This window comes from Mizuhopecten yessoensis, unplaced genomic scaffold (genome assembly GCF_002113885.1).
Source record: "Mizuhopecten yessoensis strain PY_sf001 unplaced genomic scaffold, ASM211388v2 scaffold11023, whole genome shotgun sequence".
In the NCBI taxonomy this organism is placed as follows: Eukaryota; Metazoa; Mollusca; class Bivalvia; order Pectinida; family Pectinidae; genus Mizuhopecten; species Mizuhopecten yessoensis.
Window position 1 is genome coordinate 118,514 of NW_018408840.1, and position 21,993 is coordinate 140,506.

The window sequence follows — 21,993 nt, forward strand, 5'->3', positions numbered from 1 at the left end:
CATACATACGATAGGGGAATCGGGCAATTTACCAGCCTACATACGATAGGGGAATTAGGCAAGTGACCAGCAAACATCCGATAGGGGAATCGGTCAAGTCACCAGCATGCATACGATAGGGGAATTGGACAAGTAACCAGCATACATCCGATAGGGTAATCAGGCAGGTTACCAGCATACATCCGATAGAGGAATCAGGCAGGTGACCAGCCCGCATCCGATAGGGGAATCGGGAAAGTTACCAGCATACATACGACAGGGGAATCGGGCAAGTTACAAGCATACATACGATAATCGGGCAAGTGATCAGCATACTTCCGATAAGGGAATCGGCCAATTGACCAGAATACATACGATAGGGGAATTGTGCAAATGAACAGCATACATACGATAGGGGACTCGGCCAAGTTACCAGCATTCACCAGCACACATCCGATAGAGGAATCAGGCAGGTGACCATCATACATCCGATAGGGGAATTAGTAAGTGAGCAGCATACATTCGATAGGGGAATCAGGTAAGCTATCAGCATACATCCGATAGGAGAATCAGGCAAGTGACCAGATTGGGCAAATGAACAGCATCCATCCGATAGGGGAATCAGCCAAGCTACCAGCATACATCCGATAGGTGAATCAGGCAAGCTACCAGGATACATACGATAGAGGAATTGGGCAGGTGACCAGCACACAGCCGATAGGGGAATCGGGCACGTTACCAGCCTACATAAGATAGGGGAATTGGGCAAATGAGCAGCATACATCCGATAGGGTAATCAGGCAGGTTACCAGCATACATCCGATAGAGGAATCAGGCAGGTGACCAGCCCGCATCCGATAGGGGAATCGGACAAGTGACCAGCATACATCCGATCGGGGAATCAGGCAGGTGACCAGCCTAGCTGCGATAGGGGAATCAGGCAAATGACCAGCATACATCCGATCGGGGAATCAGGCAGGTGACCCGCACACATCCGATAGGGGAATCAGGCTAGCTACCAGTATACATCCGAAAGGGAAATTGGGTAAGTTACCAGCATACATACGACAGGGGAATCGGGCAAGTTATCACATCCGATAGGGGAATCGGTCAAGTCACCAGCATGCATACGATAGGGGAATCGGGCAAGTCACCAGCATACATACGATAGGGGACTCGGCCAAGTTACCAGCATTCATCCGATAGGGAAACGGGCAAGTTACCAGCATACATCCGATAGGGGCTTCAGGCTGGTAACCAGCACACATCCGATAGGGGAATTGGTAAGAGACCAGCATACATTCGATAGGGGAATCAGGTAAGCTACCAGCATACATCCGATAGGGTAATCAGGCAGGTTACCAGCATACATCCGATAGGGTAATCAGGCAGGTTACCAGCATACATCCGATAGGTGATTCAGGCAGGTAACCAGCACCCATCCGAAAGGGGGATCGGCAAGATACCAGCATACATCCGATAGGAGAATCAGGCAAGTGACCAGCATACATCCGATAGGGGAATTTGACAAATGACCAGCATACATCCGATAGGGGATTCAGGCAGGTAACCAGCACACATCCGAAAGGGGGATCGGCAAGCTACCAGCATACATCCGATAGGGGAATTGGTAAGTGACCAGCATACATTCGATAGGGGAATCAGGTAAGCTACCAGCATACATCCGATAGGGGAATCGGGAAAGTTACCAGCATACATACGATAGGGCAATCGGGCAAGCTTTAGCATACATACGATAGGGGAATCGGGCAAGTGACCAGCATACATACGATAGGGTAATCGGGCAAGTTACCAGCATACATACGATAGGGGAATCGGGCAAGTGATCAGCATACATCCGATAGGGGAATCGGGCAAGCTACCAGCATACATCCGATAGGGGAATCAGGCAATCTACCAGCATACATCCGAAAGGGGAATCAGGCAAGTGACCAGCATACATACGATAGGGGAATCGGGCTAGCTACCAGCATAAATCCGAAAGGGAAATTGGGCAAGTTACCAGTATACATCCGATAGTGGAATCGGGCTAGCTACCAGCATACATCCGAAAGGGAAATTGGGCAATTTACCAGCATACATCCGATAGGGGAATCGGGCTAGCTACCAGCATAAATCCTAAAGGGAAATTGGGCAAGTTACCAGTATACATCCGATAGTGGAATAGGGCTAGCTACCAGCATACATCCGAAAGGGACATTGGGCAAGTTACCAGCATACATCCGATAGGGGAATCAGGCAAGCTACCAGCATACATCCGAAAGGGGAATCAGGCAAGTGACCAGCATACATACGATAGGGGAATCGGGCTAGCTACCAGTATACATCCGAAAGGGAAATTGGGCAAGTTACCAGCATACATACGATAGGGGAATTGGTAAGTGACCAGCATACATACGATAGGGGAATCGGGCTAGCTACCAGTATACATCCGAAAGGGAAATTGGGCAAGTTACCAGCATACATCCGATAGGGGAATCAGGCAAGCTACCAGCATACATCCGAAAGGGGAATCGGCCGAGTGACCAGCATACATACGATAGGGGAATCAGGCAGGTGACCAGCACAGATCCGATAGGGGAATCAGGCAAGCTAACAGCATACATCCGAAAGGGAAATTCGGCAAGTTACCAGCATACATCCGATAGGGGAATCGGGCAAGTTACCAGATTACATCCGATAGGGGAATCGGGCAAGTTACCAGCATACATCCGATAGGGGACTCGGGCAAGTTACCAGCATACATCCGATGGGGGAATCGGGCAAGTGATCAGCATACATCCCATAGGGGAATCAGGCAAGTTACCAGCATACAGACGATAGGGGAAGTGGGCAAGTTACCAGCATACATCCGATAGGGGAATTCGGCAAATGAACAGCATACAACCGATAGGGGAATCAGGCAGGTGACCATCATATAACGATAGGGGAATCGGGCAAGTTATCAGCATACATACGATAGGGGAATTGGGCAAGTGACCAGCACACATCCGATAAGGGAATCAGGCAAGCTACCAGCATGCATACGATAGGGGAATCAGGCAAGCTACCAGCATGCATACGATAGGGGAATCGGCCAAGTTACCAGCATTCATCCGATAGGGGAATCAGGCAGGTGACCAGCACACATCCGATAGCAAGTTACCAGCATACATCCGATAGGAGAATCAGGCAAGAGACCAGCAGACAGCCGATAGGGGAATTTGACAAATGACCAGCATACATCCGATAGGGGAATCAGGCAAGCTACCAGCATACATACGATAGGGGAATCGGGCAAGTTACCAGCCTACATACGATAGGGGAATTGGGCAAATGACCAGCATACATCCGATAGGGGAATCGGGCAAGTTACCAGCATACATCCGATAGGGGAATCAGGCAAGTTACCAGCATACATACGATAGGGGAATCAGGCAAGTAACCAGCACACATCCGATAGGGGAATCGGGCAAGTGACCAGCATACATCCGATAGGAGAATCAGGCAAGTGACCTGCACACACCCGATAGGGCATTCAGGCAAGTTACCAGCAAACATACGATAGGGGAATAGGGCAAGTGACCAGCACGCACCCGATAGGGGAATTGGGCGAATGAACAGCAGACATCCGATAGGGGAATCAGGCAAGTTACCAGCATACATACGATAGGGGAATCAGGCAGGTAACCAGCACACATCCGATAGGGGAATCAGGCAAGCTACCAGCATACATCCGGTTGGGAAATCAAACCCCGGCCATGTTGGTGAAAAGCGAGTTCGAAAAAGTATTGGCTTAATGGGTAATTTATACAAGTTACAGGTTTAAATGAAAGTTAAGGCACTTCAACAAATCAGCTTCTTTTTTGGTCGTCCCAATGTGTTAATACCAGTATTGTAACCCATGCCAGGTTGTCTAAATAAAAAAAAGTATTAAATGCTTTGAATTACAATATACTTTTTGATATTTTTTCAATAAACACGTGATACCTCATTCACACCCTGCCTCAAGGCTCATTCATCCTTTGCCTAAAATCTCACCCATTACCTGCCTCAAATCTCACCCATTACCTGCCTCAAATCTCACCCATCACTTGCCTCAAATCTCACCTATCACCTGCCGCAAGTCTCATCAAACAGTTATTTACCCCTGCCTCAAGCCTCATCTATGAAATGCCTCAAGTCTCAACCATCCCTTGCCTCAAGTCTGCTTAACCCCTGCCTCATCAAGTCCAATTCATCACTGCCTCTAGCCTTACAAATGTACCCATTCTCTGCAGTTGATCCGTTTGACCAAGCCTCATTCACCCCTGCCTAAAGCTTTCTTCAACCCATGACTCAAGCCTCATTCATCCCTTGCCTCAAGTCACTCCTGCCCCAAGCCTCATTCTAGCCTTATTTACCCCTGCATCAAGCCTGATTTACTACTGCATCAAGTCTGATTTACCCCTGCATCAAGTCTGATTTACCCCTGCATCAAGAGTGATCGACCCTTGCCTAAGTCAAGTCTAGTTTCTCCTGACTCATTTACTGTTTCCTGCCTTACTTCTCTTGCACAAACATATTTTTTTATTAAATATTGTTTGAACTTCTTGTTTTAGCTCCATGTATTGTCATGTGAAGGGATCATTAAGACGATCTGGTCCATTCACTAAAAACGTGTTTTTGAGGATTACGTTGACATTTAACACTACTGTTACAATGTTATGTACGTAACACGTGTCGTATCGTGTCCCGTGCTGTTACACGTGACGTAAATGTTCGATTTGTCTGTCCTATGATCATTTGTCGAGTGTGCTGTGAGGACAAAGGGTGTTCGGTCATGACATTATCTCAAAAAAAGACTAGAACGTGACAGGAAAAAATTAAAATCTTACAAAGAACAGATTATTAGACCCAATCAATAATAGCACATATGTCGCCAGTTGTTGAACTCTCAGTCAGTAAATTAAAAGAAGAAAAAAACCGCAGAAAAATAATCAAATAAAAAAGCTTGAAGGCGTGAAAATGAATCTTAATTGATCACTTGAAGACAATTTACACATATTTTGAAATGGAAAATTTCGGCATGGAAATCTGATTTGAATGTTCAACTGAACGTATTCGTTAAGGTAACAAAGTCGTGTTACATTGGGACATAATGTCTCTGTACATTACATACCACTGTCCTTATAAAGACAATGATGCGGCCATCATAACATTGTCGACGGTCGATTGATATTTATTCTGTGTCGCTCCGCATGAGTTGTTTGTTCACGAACCGCTTAGTTAACGTTATTTTATATCCAAAAAAGAGTATCCGAGAAAAAAACTCACAAATCTTTATGAAAGTAAGAAAAAGGCCAATTTGAAAGATAAAAATAAAGGCGTTACAGAAAAACAAATTGCTGGAAATTTCAAGTATACACAAAATCATCTGTGTTAATGTACACAAATGACGTGTGATGACGTAAACTGGTGAGGTATGATGATGTATAAAATCAAATCCACTAATCTTTCCATATCGTATGATTGTTAAGATATGAAATCAGCATTTTACAGATGTACAAACACTATTCTAAGTCACCTACGCGGTAAGTTCAGTGTTATAGAAAAAAGTAACAAAAACCAAGCTCGACAGTTATCAGGGTTCCCCATCGTGCTTCCGGGAAAATCCGAATGTATGACGAAAATACTCGAATATGTGACGGAAAATTCTGAGGCAATTCCTGGTCGCAGTAAGGATGCCAGTGACACGCTGTCTAACTTACTGTTTAACGTCTGTTTATTTGATGTTAATATCCAATTAGCGTAGTTAAGGAAAGTGAGGTTAATTGGAGGGCGAGGATGTCACTGTTCCACTAGATTTTACCTAGATTTTAGACTACGTTTAACAAGATAGTATGTTAATTAATTCACTAGTATGTAGTATAAAGACCATCAACGCTATGTTATCATACACCAATGGATGGAATGACATTTATATAATAACAGTTACAAAGCGTAAGTTTATTAGCTGAGTTATCTTGAAATATTTTCCTGTTAACGTTAATGATATCTTACACTATTCACTTTGAATAATTACAATAATACATAAAGACCTTATATATATATACTATTGCTGTATGCGTTACTTTATATCCCTTTGACATATTTATTGACTATGGTACGTACATAATGTACCTATATTAAAGGATGCAAACAGAACTTATTTTAGTGATTTTTCAAAACCTGGCGCAACCTGACCTCTTGAAGCTCTAATTGGATTATTCCTCTGCTCCTTCCCCTCCCACACTCAACTAGTGACACAATTTCCGCTGGAATCAAATATACTTCATGTATGGAACATCCCCAAGATGATATATCAAATTTGTGAATTTCGTTACATCAGTATCACCCTAAAATTGTTTTTGTCTCCGATGGTCTCCGAGCTCCGAGCTGACCTTAATTTCATGTCATATCATGATGACAAAAGCCCAAAGGACGCATATGCAAAAAAACAAACTTATCGGTGAGAGCCACAAGAAGGCCCAAATTAGAACCCATCCTTTCAACAATATACTTCTCATTCAGGCCCAGTTACATCAAAGGTTCTAACATGCTTTATCAAAATTGTGACTTCGGGGAGAGGAAATGTTACATTTATTTCAGTATCATTTCATCATTTTTCCTGACAATTACATGTACCAGCCATATATATAACATATGTTGGTCTCTACCGTCAACAATTTGTCAAGAAACCCAAACAGATATATCTGGTATATATGCGCTTATTTTTTTCTCACGTCATAATGACAACTAAGGTGACCCTCAAGGCCTATTGGGTCCTTTATATAAGTTAGTGAGATTACTGGTTGTTCGATGGTTGACAATGAGATATACGATCAACGATATGTTTGAAGACAAACCATGTATTGTTACCGCTTTTACACATGATTCGTGTGTTTAATGAATATCTATGAACGATTTACACAACCGAAACTATAAATATATCAGTATATTCAATCATATAATGTTGGATATGTCCCATGTTGTCTTCCCTAAACGTGAATGATTGTTTTATTTTGTTAGACTTACTGTAGTAACTAATCCCCCACCCCACCCCCTTCACAGGTGCAGTTTTGTCGACAACGATCTGCTGTCGCCCCTAAAGGGACATAGCCACGTGTTTTTGTATACAAACATGCCGCACTACTGACGGTATGTTTGTGACTGAAATAAGAGCATTGTAAGACCCATCAATGTAAAAAGATGAAGGAAGTGTGGTTATCATCATGTACTTATTTTATGTTAAAGTTAATTAATTACAATGATACATAAAGACCTTATATATATACTATTGCTGTATGCGTTACTTTATATCCCCTTGACATATTTATTGACTATGGTACGTACATAATGTACCTATATTAAAGGAACGTTATTGATGCAAACAGACATTTCTAGTGATTTTTCAAAACCTGGCGCAACTTGACCGCTGTGAGCTCTACTTGCTAACCCCCCCCCCCCCCTCCACACACACACATTTAAACGTTGTGTTGATCTGTCTGCCTTCCTTTCTGATTCAATTAATATATTGACTACTTCTCCAAAAGTGGTCAAATTGGCTAAAACAACAATCTTCTACTTCAAACCGAAATAAGCTTGAATAAAAAATTCCTTAATGTATGGAAAATTCCTAAGATGATATATCAAATTTGTGAATTTCATTACATCCGGATCACCCCAATTTGTTTTGTCTCCGATGGTCTGAACTCTCCGATAAACAAAATGGTCTCCGAGCTCCTAGCTGACCTAAAGCCCAAGGTACGCATATGCCAAAAAACAAACTTATCGATCAGAGCCACAAGAAGGCCCAAATTAGAACCCTTCATTTCAACAATCTGCTTCTCCTTCAGGCCCAGTTACATCTAAGGTTCTAACATGCTTTATCAAAATTGAGATTTCTGGGATAGGAAATGCTGCTATATTTCAATATCATTTCATCATTTTCCTGCCATATATATATATAATATGTGTTGGTCTCTACCGCCAAGTCAAGAAACCCAAACAGACATATCTGGTATATATGCGCTATTTGGTTTCTTTCACGTCACAATGACAACTAAGGTGACCCTTAAGGCCTATTGAGGGTCCTGTAGTGTCGAGGGTCTGTTTACATTACGTCATCCGGGCTTCCACCGGAAGTAAGATGCCAGAGACCCCGTGCTGCTTGAGTGAGTATTCCTTGACCCCAACTCTCTTCCTTCCAGGACTCCAGACCGTACGGACGGCTTATTGTGCTCTGCATATTGTAGTCATTGTAACCCTTTATTCCTACAGTGTGCTCTACTTATAGTAGTGACAGTTTCTCGGTGACCTCGCATATTGTTGGGTACCGTGCCAGATACATATTTACTAGTATTGTGAGCTATATTACTTGACCTGACCTGTCCAGCGACATTATGATATAGTCAAACATATGACGGCTTGCAAGACCCAGACAGAAGATAATTATTACTTCATTGGTGTCAGAAGTGCTAGGATAGCATTGATTTTTAGTGTGAAATTTATTCGCGCTGTATTTCTGATGATTCAACAGCTTTGAGTCGGAATATTTCTGATTTTTACCTGTTGTAGTAGTCATGTGGTCACGCGGTTTTCATTCCGATATTTGCATCAGATATCCGGAAAGTACGGCAATTATTTTTGAAAGAGAGAAAAAAGGACAACATTTTAAAGAACATTAATTAATAAAAACACCATGGTCCAACACGTTTTGATAAATATCAACGCTGCAACAGAAATGGAAATGAGGCAACTTCCAGGCATAGGGCCTAAGAGGGCTGCCAGAATTATGGAAATTCGGGAACAACTTGGGTTCATATCAATGCCCCAGTTTACATCAGTTTTTGGTAGGAGGAGGATGGACAGGGACCTAATAAATCTTATAGATTTTGAGGACAATATCCCTGTGCAGGGCAGCAAATATTCTGAGTCACAGAATTTAAGAGATCTGCTAGGACATGTACCATCAGATATGGGTGCTACCACACCCCAACAAGGGACAGATGACCTAGCAGCCCCACCAGTAAGGGTACGGCAGATATTACGCTTGGTACCGGTTGAACCCTCATATACAGCCCGAATACGGACCCCTACCCGTGGTGCCTCACCCCATGTTGCCCAACCCGTTGCACACACCACTAAACCTGGTGCAGGTAAGGAGGCTGATACCTATTACCCTGATGTGGACAACAGCACTGACCCATGGTCACCAAAAAATCTATAGGGTAAGCAGTCAAGACCTGCACGACAACAGAACCCATACATGGCTGATTTCCCCAAGGTTCCATAACGAAATTTATCAAGGGACAAGGGAGCCAGGTATAAGGTTCTGTCTGAACATGGTGTTAAACAGGAGATGGTGGAGCACAGCACAGCTGAATCTAGATATTCGTATGTATCAGGTTCCTCCAGGATGCATGAAATGTATCAAGAGCCGATACGTATGCGAAGCAGCAGTTTAGCCGTTGAGGACAAGTACCAGCCCAGTGGTCCATCAAGTCCAACTGTTTACCAGGACATGCCAGTGAGAAGTCCGAGGAACCTTGACAAAGGCAAGCACCGACACTATACATCAAGTCAGTGCTCCAGGTCGTCAAGGTCACCGGATATGGTTCCTACTGATAAGAAACATACAGTTGCTCCTGGTACACAGATGGTATCATCTAGGCATAGGAGAGACCACCAAAGGTCACAGGAGGCACTGATGGCCGAGGTTTGGTATCGGACCGGACACGAGGGAAACCTTATGAGGGAAAACACAGGGGTAGCCATCATAAATACAGAACCCCTTCAAGGTCACCCTCCCCCTCGGAGTCATTATATGACTCGAGGTCAAAATCTAGGTCGAGGCCATCAGGGAGGTATGCTGGGATGTCCTCAAGAACACCATCAAGGGACAGACATGGCCGTAGACACAGTCCTTATAGGACGGGACACAGCTCTTACATGGCTAAGTCGTGTCACGGTCATAGAAACAGGAATGATAGGTCGCATGCCCGACGTCGACATGGACAACGTCATCATGATCGTGAGAGGAGGGGTAGGTCAAGGTTTTACTTTGATTCCTCTGATACCTCCAGTGACGGCGACTACTTTGAGGACTACCATGAACATTCATCCAGAAGGGGAAATCCTATGAAATTACCCAAAAATCTGAAGTTTGATGGTCAAACTAATTGGCTGTCAATTAAGCAGAAGGTTGACAGCTACAGACACGCCCTCGAATGGTCACACAGTCAGTGTCGGGATTATCTTGGATGGGCATTAGAAGGAAAGGCGTTGGACTACTTCACCCTAGTCACAAAGATGGGAAGCTGCCGTTCTTTCCGGGGAAATCACGAATAAGCTGGAGACTCGTTTTGACGCCAAAGAGTTAACAAAGACGTCCAGGATACAATTTCAGCAGGCCAGTCAAAGCCAAGACGAGCCCTTAGATGAATGGGCAGATAGAGTCATGACTCTAGCCACTCCAGCTTTCTGCCACCTACCGGAAAAATATGGCTGTACTGAAGCTATCGCCAAGTACTGTCAAGGAGCCTCAGCCAAGGAAGCAGGTAAACATGCCTGTCTGGGCCATCCAAGATCAATGGAGGATGCGACTAATCTAATGAAACACTATCAGTATGTCGGTCAAGCTATGGACAATAAAAGGGTAAGTGCAAAGATCAAGATGTTACTGGAAACGTCAATGCAGTATCTGCGAGCGACTCCAGAATGGAGGAGATGATAGAGCAGCGTGCAGACAAATAATGGGACGAGTTTGCTATAGAAGTGGAGGACATTAAGAACCTGACGGACAGTTCTCCTTGCGTGGACCAGAGTTTCCAGTCCTGTAGAACTGTTGTGGCCACATTGAAACATAACCCGCAAGGCCAGACGGAGGAAATCCTAGCGAGTGTCCTGAGCTTATAGGTCAGGTGAACTGCCGTAAGGAGCCCTCTGTGGACAGTATACTTAACCCTCATGCCAGGGGTTGATTTTCCGTGAGTGGTTTAAGTTCTCTTGTATACCCTCAGGGTATGCATGCCAGTTAGACACAATCATCTCAGTTTGAAGATCAACCGGCTTGGGAAAACATCAGGATAGCACAGTTACCTAGGTCACTCTTAGCTACGGACACCCTGATTGTGGTAGCCATGACAGCTGGCCGACAACTTAGCTAGTTCTAGAGGCCATGTCTCCAGATAGTTTGTCCACTTTATCAGTGGAACCGAGAGTTAATGAATCAAGTTCTGATATTGAGTTCCAGGACAGTCAGTTTCACGTGAATAGGTGTAACGTTCAGGATCAGATACCTGACGGACGGTACGGAATCTGAGCAAGGGGAATTATATCTTGCTTCTCCTGAAACTGAATATAACTGGTTGGACCGGCAGTTGTTTCTAACTCCATGTTTCATGGAGTAACAACCAGTAATAGAACATGTTATTAAAACACAGGCTTATAGTTTGTGGGAACTTTGATTAAGGATCAGGATATTCGCCAATTCAAGATCTCCGAGAACAAAGGACTTTCATTATAAGGTTGGGAGGAATGTAGTGTCGAGGGTCTGTTTACATTACGTCATACGGGCTTCCACCGGAAGTAAGATGCCAGAGACCCCGTGCTGCTTGAGTGAGTATTCCTTGACCCCAACTCTCTTCCTTCCAGGACTCCAGACTGTACGGACGGCTTATTGTGCTCTGCATATTGTAGACATTGTAACCCATTATTCCTACAGTGTGCTCTTCTTATAGTAGTGACAGTTTCTCGGGGACCTCACATATTGTTGGGTACCGTGCCAGATACATAGTTACTAGTATTATGAGCTATATTACTTGACCTGACCTGTCCAGCGACATTATGATATAGTCAACCATGTGACGGCTTGCAAGGCCAAAACAGAAGGTAATTATTACTTCAGTCCTTTATATAAGCTAGTGAGATTACTGGTTATCCGACGGTTGACAATGAGATAAACGATCAACGACAGGTGTGACGACAAACCATGTAATGCTACCGTTTTAAACATGATTCGTGTTTCTAATGAATATTTATAAACGATTTATGAAAAGCTATTCACACAAACGAAACGATATATATATCAGCATATTATGTTTGATATTTCCCGTGTTGTCTTCCCTAAACGTGAATGATTGTATTATTTTGTTATACTAACTGTAATAACTGATTCCCTCCCCCCCCCCCCCTCACATGTATAGTTTTTGTCGGCAATGATCTGCTGTTGGGGACATAGCCATGTGCAGAATATTACTCACTGATTTGTGACGCCATGGAAGTGAAAAGCAATATATATATGTAACGTAGACGGATTTTAGGGGAGGGTTTTGGCGTAATAACAACCGACAAAGGATTCTCTCTTCATAGTCTATAATTGTACAGACAGTACAGATTCAGAAATTCTGGTTTGTTCAGTGCAGACTGGGGAACAAGCTTTACGTATATGTTACGGAACCTGTCACCCGATGAAAATAACACATAGGTAAAAAGAACACAACATTGACTTGATATTAGGAATGTAACGTATCTGTCATTGACAAGGGGAATCAATCTTATAGTAAAAACAATAGATAAATATCATACCAAAATATAATAAAGCCTATAATTTTCTTCAAACACATGTTATCTACAGCTTAAACCTCAGTTGGCTGCACATTTTGGGCGCGAATCATATTGCTGAAATGTGAATACGGATTCTGTAACAACGTCTGCGGATTGCCAGTTTCTATCACCCGTCCAGCCTCCATAACTAGTATGACGTCACAATGTAAGACGGTGTTGAGTCTGTGAGCGATCGTAAGGACAGTACAGTCGGAGAAGCTGTCCCGGATCGTCTCCTGGATCAAGGCGTCTGTGGACGTGTCGATGGACGCTGTGGCCTCATCTAGGAGGAGGATCTGAAGTGCATTACAAGAATTTAAAACAAATACAAGGAAATCGTTGTAAACCACTTTCCTGTGTAAACCAAATTCATGCTACATGCTCTTTATCAACAAAAAGACAAATCAAATAAAGGTTGTGGACCTTTTCAGGGATTTAAAAAAATGAAGCTTATTCCAGGAATGTTGCAAAAACGTATCAACATAACAAATACTATGACTGATAGCGAGGTGGATAATCTTTCTGATTTATATTTGAAAAGCTCGAGATCAAAGCATCATGGGGAAGCTATCTCTTTCAAGTAATGTATTTCCTTCATTTATAACTCTTCCTTAAAGTAACTTGGCAAGCAACCCTTATTCAGAAAAATGACAAGCAATTTGGAAAGACAGTACGAAGACTTGTCATACTTTGCATTAAGATTGATTACAGAAACGACTAAATCAGAAATCTCTGATGGGCTCCATATATATTTTTCCTATGTACATACTAAATAGTCTTTATAGAAAAATTGATGTTTTCTTTTATATCTCATACAACATGATCTATGTATAAACACTTGTCATGTATCTGATTATTTACAGAATAACATTCCTTATATTCCGTATACACTTTGATATACAATAATGTAGGTAATTTGTTAATTCGTTAATCTTTGCAAGTTTTGGGTTTCCGTCAATGTATTCCTACCTTATTTTGACGTAAGATTGCACGTGCCAAACATATTAGTTGTCGTTCACCCACAGAGAATTTTTCTCCATTTTCCGCAATGTGTAAGTAAAGAGTCTGTTCAAGGAGTTTCATCTAAATGAATAACAACATATTACTTACAAATTTCACAAAGGAAAAATAGGAGATCTAGGTCCGTATTCATGAAACCGTTCTCGTGCTCAAGCATGCTTTTTTTGTGCTCGCACCGAATTTCTTATTTTCACTATAAGTTAACAAAAAAGTCTTCTTTCGTCAATGATTTGAAAAACCCTTGAAGGAACTAAAAGCCCGAGACTGTTTTCAATGTTTACATGTGGCTTTTTGAGTGTTTTACATGGTTTAAGCGAGTAACAAGAAATTGGGTTTGAGCACAGAATCCATGCTTGAGCGTGAGAACATGAATACGGACCCTAAAAGATAAAGCAATGATTGTTTTTGCTGTAGTATACAAAGTTTTGTAGTCAACAGTATTTTATTTTACTGTTAAACATGCACGTTGTTATTCCATTGTTTAACATGTTAGTTTTAAAACAAAATAGAACTACTACTTCGTTGGGAATATTTACATTATTCAGACCCCTACAAATGCGCCATATGATCCTTTTATCAAACTAAATATAAACAATACATGTAATTATATGCTCGTCACTCTATCCATATATTGCGATTAAAATACTTTAAGACTAGTATGTAAAATACGCTTAATAGGTTTAAAGATTATAACACTAAACTAATATAGGTGACAACACACCTTTTCTTTCATATGGACCTGTTCCAGTGCGGCCCAGATGTCTGCGTCCGTGTATTTGCCTAATGGATCGAGATTATATCTGAGGAGAGGAAAGAAAAAGTGTTACTTAATTCACCAAGAACGAGAAACAATCCTGTCTTCATACATCAGGGTTGACAATGATTGCTGTGAATGACTGATGAAAAGTACTTCTAGGCACGCCAATGTACTAAATGTAACAAATACTGGACCATGAAATCAAGGTCTTAATTTCATAATTTATAAAAGAATGTTTACAATCGTTTTTATTTTACAAAACTCACCTCAGTGTACCAGCAAAAAGGACAGGGTCTTGTGGAATCGACGACAACATTGAACGCAAAAGTTTACGCGATACAGTTCCAATTTCTACGTCATCAATGACCACTTGCCCTCCTGATATATCAGTCAATCTGAAGAGCGCCGCGGCCAAGGAAGATTTACCTATATACATAAACAAACATAGCGAGAGACGTTTATTAGACTTTTCCCAATATTGAGTTGAAAACTTGTAGTTATTAGGCAGTTACGAGGCAAATTTGTAATGTTTATTTTTGTACTAATTATATCAAACACAGTTTTACCAGAAATTTATAGTGATAGTACATAAAACTGACCAATTGTGTTTTATAGAACTGGCTTCAATTCAGAAACGCAAACTATATTGCTCAGCCTTTATATATAACATACTTATTCGTGCCTTTTTACTTTCATATTAACATAAATGAATGGTGAAAACATTGGTTTACAAATGTGATGCAATAATCAAGAAACAACAAATAAACGAATAAAATGTTTTGCTTTTGAATTTATCAACAATGCTATTTTTGTTTAGTTCTGAAGGCTGTTTATGAGATTTCAAGTATAGCTTTTATTAATTCGCTGAAATACGAAAACAAATTATTAAAAAATAAAACTTAGAGACAATCAATTGATTATGAAATTTTAATAGAACTGAATAACAAATACATATTTCATGGCAGAAACAAAATTCTTTCAAAATACTATACATGTATTGTCTAACTCAATGTACAAAATGTTATTTTTCATAGATCTGATAATAATCTGATGTCATTTCAGAAATCAAATTTTCTAATTTTGTCGATGTGCTGCGGTAAGCAAATTTTGAAGGCCTGTAATAACTAAAACAAATTCTCAAAATATACAGAAGTATTGAACAAGTATGATATTGTGTTGTCAAATAATAAAAAACAACCCCCAAAACCCCCCAAAATAAAACAACAAATAATTGAAACTAAAACTTGTCTTACCCGCTCCCGTGCGGCCGACAATGCCGACCTTCTGTTTGGGAAGGATATCGAAAATGATGTTCCGCAGCACCAGATCCATGTCACTTCGGTATTTCATCATCACATTGGAGAATGTTATCCTTCCTTGGCTTGGCCAGTTTTCGTCTACTTTCGAACTCCCAGTTTCCCTCTCGATGTCGAGGATCTAAACAGATATGTCACAACATTAAACATGAACGGAAAATATTGTAATTGCATCTCAGTATGACGACTGTCAAGTTTTAAGCGAGGATGAGAGTCAGAGAACCCTGATATAATAAAAAGGATCAGGGATACATGTTCAAATAAGATATTTCAATTTCACATGCAGGGAAATCTTATTAGCCGGATGCTGTGTTTTCCTTGTTGTACTTTTGGGTTGCACCTTAGATAGCATTGCTATTTTACCGTAGAGGCTCCACTCTTCACTAAAATCATCATTTCATACCAATTTAAACCATACGGAAAATATAAACGCTATTTGAAATTTAAGGGTCCATTACGGGATTTCTAAAATGTTATAGATTTTAATCATGGTACACTTGCAAGGTATATGATAACTCTGTCGCCCTAGGGAAACTTAATGGTAATTATCCTTTTGCAATTCTGAATTGATCCAATGTGTGCTTCTCTCCAAGAAAAGAGCATTTCGGACCGATACACATCTTGTGTAACCTCCCCCTATTCCTTAACATGCAGTGTTTACATGTACTTGTTTGTGTATTGAATTGATCAGAGCATTGACGCTCCTCTCTGTTATAAGGTTCTATGCGTGATTTTGATCGGAATTGTCATGCTACGTCTTTTTTGTTTTTACATAATTGCATCATATTTTAACATGGAGTGATCAGGGATGTGAGGGGTAAATCTAGTGGGGGACATTGTTTGCCGTCAGATAGTCACCACGGGCCTCCCAACAGGCAAATGTGCGTTGGTCTGCCGGAAATTGGTCGATTGCTTCGTAAAAACTCAGCGCTTAATGTCATTGAGTTTAAACGAAAGGAGAACCTTAAAACCATGTGCTTCCCCTCTACAAACTCTCACAAAATCCCCCTCCACAAACTCTCACAAAATCCCCCTCGGAGGCGCCTTTTCGTTATTTTCAAGCATGTGAAAGCGCTCATGGATATATTTTGACACGATCTCCGACGACTGGTTGATAAAGCCGAAACTTGGACTCATCCAAAACATTGCTCTTTTCCAATGTCCAATTCTGAAGCGATTTACTGAATGTGCATTGCAAGTCGCCGCAAAATAAGTTGTGGGCACACATGGCTACCCAGTCCGATATCAGAATGCTTGATTGAAAGAGCAACAAAAATATTTTGCCGGTTTCCTTTTGTTTTCTTCGGTGTATTAAACAATTACGAATAAAAATGAGTATTGATGTATTCCTATATTGAATATCGTCGTAAAGGAAATTTAGTTCAACAAATATAGGATAGGAAAGATAACCAAATTAAAGGCAAATAATGGTTTATGAGATGATTTAAACTCACTAAAGACTACATTCTTATTTACATTTTCCATTCTGCATCTAGAGGATATGGGAATAAAGTACTTGATTCAGTTATTTGCGTAGGTCAATTTTATTCACTGTAAATATGTACACATAGCATGATACCAATTCATAACATCTCAAATTGAATAAAATTAAAAGAAAGGAGACGGAGACCAAAGTAAAGTAAAATAACAGAGTCGTGCTGCATACTTCATACTCATTTATACGTTCAATACTTGTAAATCTGGATTCCACCTCATTCAACATCCGGGCGAAGAACTGGATAACAGATGTCATCTGAAATCAGTAAATAAAGATACAAATATTGACCAAAATGGAAATATATCGTGTGACAGTTAAACTGACATTGTGAGTGACAGAGAAACGTACACCGATGGACATGGTGAGTGACAGTTAAACCTACATTGATGGACAATGTGAGGTAGAGAGAGAAACCTATATTGATGGACAAGGTGAGTGATAGAGAAACTTAAATTGATGGACAAGGTGAGTGACAGTTAAACTTATATTGATGACCAAGGTGTGCGACAGTTAAACTTACATTGATGGACAAGGTGAGTGACAGTTAAACCTACATTGATGTACACGGTGAGGGAGAGGAAACTTGCATTAATGTACAAGGTTTGTGAAAGTTAAACTTACATTGATGGACAAGGTGTGCGACAGTTAAACCTACATTGATGGACGAGGTGTGGGAGAGTTAAACCTACATTGATGGACAAGGTGAGTGAGAGTTAAACCTACATTGATGGACAAGGTGAGGGGGAAAGAAACTTACATTAATGGACAAGGTGCGTGACAGTTAAACCTACATTGATGGACAAGGTGAGGGAGGAGAGAGAAACTTACATTAATGGACAAGGTGAGTGAGAGAGAAACTTATATTGATGGACAAGGTGAGGGAGAGAGAAATTAACATTAACGGACAAAATAAGTGACAGTTAAACCTCCATTGATGGACGAGGTGAGGGAGATTTAAACCTACATTGATGGACAAGGTGAGTGACAGTTCAACTTACCTTGATGGACAAGGTGAGTGACAGTTAAACCTACATTGATGGTCAAGATGAGTGATAGAGAAGCTTACATTGATGGACAAGGGGAGTTACAGTTAAACCTATATTTATGTACAGGGTGAGTGACAGTTAAACTTGCATTGTGAGTGACAGAGAAACGTACACCGATGGACATGGTGAGTGACAGTTACACCTACATTCATGGACAAGGTGAGTGACAGCTAAACCTACATTGATGGACGAGGTGAGGGGGATTAAAACCTATATTGATGAACAAGGTGTGCGACAGTTAAACTTACATTGATGGACGAGGTGAGGGCGATTAAAACCTATATTGATGAACAAGGTGTGCGACAGTTACACTTACATTGATTTACAAGGTGAAGGACAGTTAAACTTACATTTATGGACAAGGAAAGTGACAGTTAAACTTATATTGATGACCAAGGTGTGCGACAGTTAAACTTACATTGATGGACGAGGTGAGGGAGATTTAAACCTATATTGATGGACAAGATGTGCGACAGTTAATTTACATTGATTGACAATGTGAGGGAGAGATTAACCTACATTGATGGACAAAGTGAAACCTACATTGATTGACAAGATGAGTGATAGAGGAACTTACATTGATGGACAAGGGGAGTGACAGTTAAACCTACACTGATGGACAAGATGAGTGACAGTTACACCTACATTGATGGACAAGCTGAGTGAGAGTTAAACCTACATTGATAGACAAGATGAGTGATAGAGAGACTTACATTGATGGACAAGGTGAACAAAATAAGTGACAGTTAACCCTCCATTGATGGACGAGGCGAGGGAGATTTAAACCTACATTGATGGAAGAGGTGAGGGAGATTAAAACCTATATTAATGGACAAGGTGACAAGGTGAGTGACAGTTACACTTACATTGATTGACAAGCTGAGGGACAGTTAAAGCAACATTGAAGGACAAGGTGAGTGACAGTTCAACTTACCTTGATGGACAAGGTGAGTGACAATACAACCGACATTGATGGACACGGTGAGGGAGAAAGCAACTTACATTAATGGACAAGGTGAGTGACAGTTCAACTTACCTTGATGGACAAGGTGAGTGAGAGAGAAATTAACATTAACGGACAAAATAAGTGACAGATAAACCTCCATTGATGGACGCGGTGAGGGAGATTTAAACCTACATTGATGGAAGAGGTGAGGGAGATTAAAACCTATATTGATGGACAAGATGTGCGACAGTTAAACCTACATTTATAGACAAGGTGAGGGAGAGAAAAAACTACATTGATGGACAAGGTGAACAAAATAAGTGACAGTTAACCCTCCATTGATGGACGAGGCGAGGGAGATTTAAACCTACATTGATGGACGAGGTGAGGGCGATTAAAACCTATATTGATGGACAAGGTGAGTTACAGTTAAACCTATATTTATGTACAAGGTGAGTGACAGTTAAACTTACCTTGATGGACAAGGGGAGTGACAGTTAAACTTACATTTATGGACAAGGAAAGTAACAGTTAAACTTATATTGATAGATAAGGTCAGTGATAGAGAAACTTATATTTTTGGACATAATATGTGACAGTTAAACCTACATAGATGGACAAGATGAGTGATAGTGAAACTTACATTGATGGACAAGGGGAGTTACAGTTAAACCTATATTTATGTACAAGGTGAGTGACAGTTAAGCCTACATTGATGGACAAGATGTGCGACAGTTAATTTACATTGATTGACAATGTGAGGGAGAGATAAACCTACATTGATGGACGAGGTGAGGGGGATTAAAACCTATATTGATGGACAAGATGAGTTATAGAGAAACTTACATTGACGGACAAGGTGAGTTACAGTTAAACCTATATTTATGTACAAGGTGAGTGACAGTTACACTTACATTGTATTACAAGGTGAAGGACAGTTAAACTTACATTAATGGACAAGGGGAGTGAGAGAGAAACTTATATTGATGGACAATGTGAGGGAGAGAGAAAGTAACATTAACGGGCAGAATAAGTGACAGTTAAACCTAAACTGATGGACAAGATGAGTGACAGTTAGACGTACATTGATGGACAAGGTGAACAAAATAAGTGACAGTTAAACCTCCATTCATGGACGAGGTGAGGGAGATTTAAACCTATATTGATGGACAAGGTCAGGGAGGAGAGAGAAACTTACATTAATGGACAAGGGGAGTGAGAGAGAAACTTATATTGATGGACAATGTGAGGGAGAGAGAAAGTAACATTAACGGGCAGAATAAGTGACAGTTAAACCTAAACTGATGGACAAGATGAGTGACAGTTAATCCTACATTGATGGACAAGGAAAGGGAGGAGATAGAAACTTACATTAATGGACAAGGTGTGTGACAGTTAAACCTACATTGACGGACAAGATGAGTGATAGAGAAACTTAAATTGATGGAAAAGGAGAGTGACAGTTAAACTTACCTTGATGGACAAGGGGAGTGACAGTTAAACCTACACTGATGGACAAGATGAGTGACAGTTAATCCTACATTGATGGACAAGGCAAGTGAGAGTTAAACCTACATTGATGGACAGGATGAGTGACAGTTAAACTTACATTGATGGACAAGGTGAGGGAGAGAGAAATTAACATTAACGGACAAGATAAGTGACAGTTAAACCTACATTGATGGACAAGATGAGTGACAGTTAAACCTACATTGATGGACAAGGTGAGTGACAGTTAAACCTACATTGATGGACGAGGTGAGGGAGATTAAAACCTATATTGATGGACAAGGTGTGCGACAGTTACACTTACATTGATTTACAAGGTGAAGGACAGTTAAACTTACATTGATGGACGAGGTGTGGGAGAGTTAAACCTACATTGATGGACAAGGTGAGTGAGAGAGAAACTTATATTGATGGACAAGATGAGTGACAGTTAAACCTACATTGATGGACAAGGTGAGTGACAGTTAAACCTACATTGATGGACGAGGTGAGGGAGATTTAAACCTATATTGATGGACAAAGTGTGCGACAGTTACACTTACATTGATTTACAAGGTGAAGGACAGTTAAACTTACATTAATGGACAAGGTGAGTGACAGATAAACCTACATGGATGGACATGGTGAGTGACAGTTAAACCTATATTGATGGACAAAGTGAGTGACAGTTAAACTTGCATTGTGAGTGACAGAGAAACTTACACTGATGGACATGGTGAGTGGCAGTTAAACCTATATTTATGTACAAGGTGAGTGACAGTTAAACTTACATTTATGGACAAGGAAAGTGACAGTTAAACTTATATTGATAGAAAAGGTCAGTGATAGAGAAACTTATATTTTTGGACATAATGAGTGACAGTTAAACCTATATTAATGGACAAGGTGACTGACAGTTAAACCTACATTGATTGACATGGTGAGTGACAGTTAAACCTACATTGATGGACAAGATGAGTGATAGAGAAACTTACATTGATGGACAAGGTGAGTTACAGTTAAACCTATATTTATGTACAGGGTGAGTGACAGTTAAACTTACATTTATGGACAAGGAAAGTAACAGTTAAACTTATATTGATGGACAAGGTCAGTGATAGAGAAATTTATATTTTTGGACATAATTTGTGACAGTTAAACCTACATTGATTTACAAGGTGACTGATAGTTAAATTTACATTGATTGACAATGTGAGGGAGAGATTAACCTACATTGATGGACAAGGTGAGTGACAATTCAACCGACATTGATGGAAACGGTGAGGGAGAAAGCAACTTACATTAATGGACAAGGT

The 21,993-nt window shown here is 40.7% G+C and overlaps 1 protein-coding gene across 1 annotated transcript in view; it reads right to left on the minus strand.

Annotated features, from left to right (window-relative positions):
* Positions 1-12,638: 12,638 nt before the first annotated feature.
* The window catches only part of LOC110464698 (multidrug resistance-associated protein 5-like), a 37,382-nt gene continuing 28,027 nt past the window's right edge, over positions 12,639-21,993 (minus strand). Inside the window, exons 19-23 of the mRNA XM_021520049.1 lie at positions 15,637-15,820; positions 14,650-14,809; positions 14,348-14,426; positions 13,576-13,689; positions 12,639-12,902 (exon numbers count right to left, since the gene is read on the minus strand). Coding sequence (XP_021375724.1) covers positions 12,639-12,902; positions 13,576-13,689; positions 14,348-14,426; positions 14,650-14,809; positions 15,637-15,820 — 801 coding nt within the window. The remainder of the gene's footprint in view (positions 12,903-13,575; positions 13,690-14,347; positions 14,427-14,649; positions 14,810-15,636; positions 15,821-21,993) is intronic.